The sequence below is a fragment of the Typopeltis vanoorti genome, chromosome 1 (genome assembly GCF_054136105.1).
Source record: "Typopeltis vanoorti isolate ZY-2024b chromosome 1, IOZ_Tvanoo_1.0, whole genome shotgun sequence".
NCBI lineage: Eukaryota > Metazoa > Arthropoda > Arachnida > Uropygi > Thelyphonidae > Typopeltis > Typopeltis vanoorti.
In genome coordinates this window covers 58,530,954-58,538,985 of record NC_143549.1, presented here as the reverse complement: position 1 = coordinate 58,538,985, position 8,032 = coordinate 58,530,954, and the positions used below count along the sequence as shown (strand labels likewise).

General features: G+C 34.0%; 1 protein-coding gene across 1 annotated transcript in view; it reads left to right on the top strand.

Moving 5' to 3' along the window:
- The first annotated feature begins 3,143 nt into the window (after nt 1-3,143).
- The window catches only part of Rad1 (Radiation insensitive 1), a 106,803-nt gene continuing 101,914 nt past the window's right edge, over nt 3,144-8,032 (top strand). Inside the window, exon 1 of the mRNA XM_090390680.1 lies at nt 3,144-3,474. Within this exon, the coding sequence (XP_090246806.1) occupies nt 3,358-3,474 (117 nt within the window). The 5' untranslated portion in view covers nt 3,144-3,357. The remainder of the gene's footprint in view (nt 3,475-8,032) is intronic.

Here is an 8,032-nt window from a genome sequence, read left to right as displayed (position 1 = left end):
CGCATACTACCTGTGATTGAGCATCTGCAATGATCGCTAATTCATAAGTATTATTTAAAAAAAAAAAAAAAAAAAAAAAAAAAAAAACCAGCTAACGCCTTTTTATTCCCGTATACGGGGAGTAGGCGAGGCCTTATATATATATATATATTTTTTATTTTAAATAACGAAACCTGTGGTGCGATAATAATTAAAAGACACACACGTATTAACTACAGTGAAAATGATTTAATTGTAAATATTTCATCCTAAGTATCTTAGGACATCATCAGTACAGTAGTTTTAAAGTTGTTTAAAACTACTGTACTGATGATGTCCTAAGATACTTAGGATGAAATATTTACAATTAAATCATTTTCACTGTAGTTAATACGTGTGTTTCTTTTAATCATAAGTATTATAGAAATAGAAGACACAACATAAATTTAAGAAATGAATTTTAATTAGGAAAAAGATTTTTGGAAAATTTTCTAGTGTTTTCTAGAGCCCTTTGTTCCCCCCACTCTGGGTGCGCCACTGCTTCGGATGATTTATATTCAGCAAATCTACCTTAATAATTTTAGATCTTTTTACTTGCTTTTTACGCTCAATTATCGCTTTTTACTTGCTTCAAGCTTCTGTTGAGGTTAAGTAGAGTTCGCCCACCGATTAGAGGTCCCTCGACACTTCTGCGCATGTCAGAAAAATGAGAATCCATTCCGATAATAGGGTAATCAATCTGTCTTCTGGGATGTATTTGTTTATTATTACAGGTCGGAAAATTTAGCTTTTCATTTACGAATATTGTAGTTTTTAAATTGTAACTATTTTGTTTGTATAACAGTTGAAAAAATGAACGTAGAGTATTAACATTAACAAAATTAAACAAGCTATATAGCATAGAACAAAAATTTAACTAAGTTTATTTTTAAGAAAGTTTTCTATAAAATAAAAATAATTATACAGAAAAACAGAAATTTTTTCAAATGAACTTAGATATTCTAAACTTACAGTTGAGAGAACTGAGACACTTTAATGTCCTAAACCGATTAATTATTTATGACTTGTTGTAACTCTTTTAACAAACCCATGCAAAAAAAAGGTTGGAAAAAAATACCATTATCAAATCCTTTTAATCTTCATAATCATCTGAATGGGTGTCCGAATCGCCATCACTTTCACTTAAACTGATCACCAAAGGTTCGCATAATTCTTCGATAATTCCGTCTCTGTCCCAATACATATTTTCCAATGAGGTGACATGAAAGCAATATTTTCCCCAGTTTTCATCTCAACGTAACTGGAGATATGTCAATATCTCCAGTTACGTTGAGATGGCGAATGAAACTTTTCACTTCTGCCCAACATACTCAATAGCATTAATATCGCAATGATATGGTGGTAGTCTCAAAGCTAGAAATCCATGCTCTTTGAGCATCGTGCCGAATTTAAATAGTTTAGTTATGGGCGAGTTTCTTTTGACCAAATTAAGCAATTCAATTTTTCGCATATCTGGGGAATGAGAAATGTTATTTGCAGAGAGCCAATCCATAAGAACTTGCTTCTTATTAGACCAATTTGGAACTTTGTTTAATCGAATAGAGTGATATGAAGCGTTATCAATTATAACAACAGTATTTTTAGGAAGGTTTGGAATCAGTTTTTCTTCTGCCCACTCTTCGAAGTCCATAGAATTCATTTGCCTATGGTAATTGGCTTTGTATAGTAAGTTTGAATTCGGTAAAAAACCCATTTCTCCACCCGCACACAAAATTATTATGCGCCGCGAGGCATTTCGGGTTTGTAGCACTCCACATTCTTCTTTAGACTGCCAACATTTTCCATAAGTTAAATTACCATCAATCCAAGTTTCATCTAGATACTCAATCGGTCTTTTCTCCTCCCTGAAACGTCTTATACTGCGTTCTACATAAAACAATGTCACTTCGCTGCATGATAAGTTTCCTTTTATTCTGGGACTTTTTAAAACAAAATCCGATTTCATGAAGTATTTTCCTTAAAGTTTCTCTTTTCCAAGGATAATTAATTTTTTCTTTCAGCACAGGAATCAATTTCGGAACAGTTGGTACTCTTTTCTCGACCACGTAAAATTCGTGAATAGTTCTTCTTATAACGTCTACATCAAAATCATTCAAAGCTATTTCGATGGTTTTCTTTACTCTGGCGCTTTTTTTAAGGAGATTTAAATATTTGGCTTACCTTCACCTTTTGATTCCCTACGAATTCTTTTAACAGTCGACCCCGATACGCCCGCAATTGCACCTGCACGTTTTATGACTTGAGAAAGAGGAACAAGGAGACGATTCTTTTTCGCAGAATGTCAGCACATTATTCAATATTCTTTTGCAAGACCTACTGAAACATTTAACAGCATAACTTGTTGACTGTACTGGATCCATCATAGAAATTAATAATAAAAAAAAGCGACAACAAAAATCAAGCTAACACTAGTACAGTGACAGAGAAGAAAGCACCCGATTTCGCATGTTGGTGACCAATTCATACATCCTTCATTTCTTTCTCCCTTCAGCATGAATCGACTATTATCGGCAAAATGCCAAGGAGAGATCTACAAACGGTGGGCGAACTATAGCAGTATGTATTGGCAATTCTAGTTTGACATCACCGAAAACATTGTTTCGTACAATAAATCTTGTTCGTCCATCTGCTGCTGTTCAGTGATTGCAGTATTAATCTGGGATTTGTTTTTATAAATTTCATCCATTTGCTTTTGATATATATCCTTTTGATGCTGGATTCGATTCATAATAGATTTGCGTAATTATTTCGTTTTTTGTCAAATTTATTATTATCATTATTATTAAATCGCCCTATAAGGGAACAAAGGTTGGTCGATTGGTAGAACTTCTGCTACTAATGGCTCAGTTAAGTAAGTTTGAGCACGGTTAGTAGTTGGAAGGGAACCAATCGTTCGATGCGGTTGGCACACATCTCCCTCGATGTATCTTTGGCCTCCCTGGAGGTGTTGAATAATAATAGACGTTAGCTGATTTTTTTTTTTTTTTTTAAATCTAGATAAGATTAATATTAATAGTTTATTAAGGAAACGGGGACAGATAGTTAATGTCTAAAGGGGGCACTAATCGGAGAACGATTGAGAGACGCCACAATTAAACTTGTAATCAGTATTGTAATCTATAAGCGTGTGGATGTGAATGTATCAGGCGTATTTGGTATATTTTATTAGCTATTCAGGGTTATCATGATGAACAATTGTCAATCGTACTTGAGATTCTCTTTAACCGCTAGTTTGAACAGCTGAGTAATAGAAGATGTTCAAATTAACAATTTGTTCTCTTCGTGTAAATATCTGATGGCTAGTGTTTGTAGTGAGAGATGCCGCAAAGTCTTCAGACCCAGGAAAGCGATGACAGCGATTCATACATTCTTGTTATTAACATAGACGACGCAAGAAATGTTTCTCAGCTACTTAAGGCTATCCATTTTAAAGAAGTACGCGACAAGTGTGATTATTATAAGACAAAATTTAGCCAACTTTTACAATTTACAATATATATATATATATATATATATTTCCCCCCCCCCCCCCCTTTAAGATAATATGTATATGCTTCAATTTAAGTTCATAGGATGATTCAAAATACTGAAAAGTGAAATGCATTTAAGGAAATGCAGTTGCACTTTTTAAGGAAGGAGGGCAGCATGGTCCGGAATATTATTATAGAGATCATTATAATCTAGAGAATTAAATAATCTAGAGAATTGAATCGCATTCCAAAAAAAAAAAAAAAGTTCTTTATGAGAAGAAAATCGCGAAATTATTCGAAAATTACAGAATATAAACAACAGTAATTGATTTATATTATGATTTCAGAATATGAAAATATGGAGGTTTTTTTTTTTTTTTTAAAAAAACTATAAATGATAAAACTAAAACTATGCATATTAAATTTTTCTTTAAAAATGACTTGGGAGAGGAGGGAAAATACGAAGAATGTCACCATGTGAGAGGTAGCATCACTTAAGAATGAACTAATTTCACAAAAAAATCATTGGATATACAGCTGTTGTAGTAAGTTTACCATTGAACTTCCGTTATCTTTTTTTTTTTTTTTTTTAATCACAGTACCAGTTCAGTGATCAGTGTAGTTATTTATAATATGTAAGCCTATTAATAGTTTAAAAGTAGATCAAAAAATTTACTTTTCTATTATTAGAAGTGCTTGGCTTCTTAGAAAGAAGCATTAAAAATGCTGGCAAAATTTTTTCAAAAGCTTCCAAAAATATTTACTGTAAAATTCAAATATTTTTGCAGATCTCATCATAACATTGGTAATTCAGAAATTTTCTCTCTGCGCTCACATGTAATTGTAAGTTTATATATATTATATACACAGCATCTATCTTGTTATATAACTGTGTTAATGATGGGAATGGATTTTATCAGGGAAATGCTGATGAGGTGAGAATGATTTCGACTTTGTGTTTGTCTGGTTCAGACCCATCAAACATGTGCAAAGATGTCTACATGTATAAGGCACTAGAGAAGAATAGAGATCTGCAAGTTGTCCAACTATGTCATGCAGACTGCAGACGTGTATACAAAAGAACATGCAGGTAGATTATTATTATGTCTGTACATGAATGCTAGGAATATCAGAAACAAAGGGGTAGAGTTTGTTGATATGGTCAATATGTCGAAACTTCCGATTGTAGGTAGGTATTAGTGAGACTTAGCTATCAGAATCGGACATACTAATTGGTATCGAGTGTAAAGGGTACAGTGTTTTTAGGAAGGATAGAGAGGATAGGAGAGGAAGGGGCATGCTGCTAATGATATTGGATGACTTGAATCCAGTTAGAGACCTATGATTGTAGTATTACTACTAACAGTATTTCATGTGGCACTGAGTTTGAAGCCATCTGGTATGAGGTGGAATCTAACAAGATCAGTTACACAGTGGGGTGTTGTTACAGGCCTGGTGGATCAGTTCTAGCAATAAGGAAATGCATCACCAAAATGAACAGAATGAGTGCAAAAAGAGTAATCATGATGGAGACTAATTATTAATATTTGACACCTCTGGAGTCGTTGGACTCCTAATTAACTTCCTTAATCAGCATGTGACAGGAGGAACTCGAAGTCAAAGAGTGTTAGATTTGATTATAGTGTCAGAGGGCATTTCTGTTAAAGATGTAAATATTCTGCATCTGGTTGGTGATCATGCAGTACTCACTTGGGAAGTGACTAAGTTTATGAATGTACATTCAGAAAAGGTTACATGCTGTGAACTACAAAACAGGAAATTATGACCAACTGAGACATATAATGAGTTCAGTGGATTGCGATCGGTTGCTGAATGGGAAGAATATGGACAGTGTATGGGAAGCATTTAAACAATACTTAAATAATGTTATATCAGAATGTGTCCCAAGAGTTCGAAGAATAAATACAGTAGGAGTCAAATAGATGTGTAATCTTATTAAGCAAGAGATTTGTAAGAAGAGGATGATGGGGAAGGAATACCATGTGCATTGATGTCCGTTACATTGATACCGTAATGGTGATGTCTGTTATGAAAATTATAAGCAGCAGGCACTAGGATATTCACATCTGTTGCATGGCAAGCAAAGTCTGAGTATGAAAAGAAACCGTCTCTGTACTAAAGACAACCCATAAGAATTCTATTGATATGCTACAAGTAAAAGAAAGAATGAATATGAAAGAATAACTTCTAAATGCAGATGGTGTGAGGATTACAGATGCAGAAGAGGTGGTTCAACTAACTAGTGCCCATTTTGTTAATAGCTATCAACCTGGTGTATGCAATATTGAGCTCACTGCTACCTCTTCATGGGATGAAGAAACTCAGGTGTATGAGGATGAGGTATTAGAGTTGTTGCACAAACTGAATAAGAATTCAGCAATAGGGACTGATGGGATATATTCACATGTGCTAAAAGAGTGTTCAACTGAACTGGCTATTCCTTTGACCAGGTTGTTTAATATGAGTCTGAGAACAACGAAGATTCCACAGGAATGGAAAGAAGGTATGGTAATTTCATTTTGCAAGGGTGGTGTACAGGCTGATTTATCCAAGTATTGACCAATTAGTATCTCAGGGGTGGTGGTGGTGAAGAAGATTTAGGAAAAATTGGTTAGGATTCAGAAATAGATTGACAGTGAATCTCTACTTTGCAATGAGCAACATGGGTTTACTAAGGGAAGGTCATATTTTAGCAACTTGTTCACATTCTATAACAATGTTACCATTGAACTAGACAAGCAGAATGAATGGATATACCATGATACTTTTGGATTTTGCTAAGGCTTTTGACAGATTACAGCATGGTAGGATGTTGCATAAATTGGAGAATATGGGTTCTTATTATATAATATTAACATAGATAAGAGGATGGCTGATGGACAGATATCAAAAATTGGTGTATGGTGGATGTGAGTCTGCAGATTTTAAGGTAACTACTAGTGGCACACCATAAGGAACTGTGCTTGGTCCACTGTTATTCAATCTGTACATTAATGATATTGGGAAGGATTTGACAAGCGACATACAGCTATTTGCTGATGACATAGTTCCACCTAGGATACAGGAAACTGAAAGAAACCAGGATTTCACACGTGGCTTTTGCAGATGATGTAGTGATCAGTGGCGTCCCATATATAAGCACTGCGACACTGCAGCACTCCCAAGAAAAAAATTAAAATTTTAAATTTTGTTTCTGTTTATAAATAATAAATATAATGTTGTAAGCATTGTTATTATAAATAATAACAATGCTTACAACATTATATAAATGCAATACAACATGTTAAAGGTTACAGCTTATGTTTCGACAATATTAACTATTCAATCGACAATGATTGAATAGTTAATAATTGGAAAATTGTTTGATTAATGCTTTAGATTACAAAACAAATACACTGCGATCTAATGCAGTGTTGATATTATCACATCCTACCAATTGCAGTCAGTCTCACCGATATTTGCGCTTGTGATTGCATGTTTCGATCGCAGCGTATGCTTGCGCATTATTTTTGTGAGATACGAAACTTTTATTATTGGTGTTTGTTCATGGTGAGGGTGAAATATTTTTAATCAAGCAGTTTTTTAATATGTAAATTTATTTATTAATAAATTGGTTACTGATTAGGAAAAAAAGATTTATTTTATTTTATTTTGTATATGCAGCACCCCTACTTAAAGTTTTTCACCAGCTGCCACTGGTAGTGATTCTAGCAAATACAGCTGAAGATTTGCAGTACAACATCGACATTTGGTATGAAGAAACAAAGAAAAGAAATATGACTATGAATAAAACTAAAACAATGATGATATCTAGAAACCAATCAAAACACACACACAAAAAAAATAGAGAACCATCAACTGGAACAGATTCACTCCTTTAAATACTTGGATCATATACACAAGAAGATGGTAGACTAGACACAGAAATTGACAACTGGGGGAACAAAGCTATTCAATGCAATGAAAGGCTCACTCCTAGATAAGAAGGAAGCTAGCCAGAATACCAAAATGGCAGTGTACCGTTCAGCGTTTGTACCAACATTAACATACAGTTGCGAGTCTTAAATTTGTGTTTAACAACCAGAAACACAAATAAACTACAAACAATTGAAATGAAATATCTTAGAAAGAGGCATAAAAAACAAGACTAGATTGAATAAGAAATCAAACTATAAGAGACAGCCTTCAAGTTGCACCTCTGAACCAATTCATAACACAAGCCCAAATGAGGTGGTTTGGACATCCTAATCAAATGGAAGAAGGAAGAATAGCCAAAACTGTATATGAAAGCCAGAAAATATGAAAAAGCAACATAGACAGGCCTAGGAAAGGTTGGCAAAAGGAAACTAAAGAAAAATTGGAAAAGAAGGGAATTAATTGGAAAGAAGCAAAAGAACAAGCCTTGGACAGGAGAGCACGGAAATCTCTTTGGCAAAATCTTGACACTTAAAAGCATAAGAGATCATAGACGAAGAAGAAGTATGAGTGCTGGCATGTGTAGT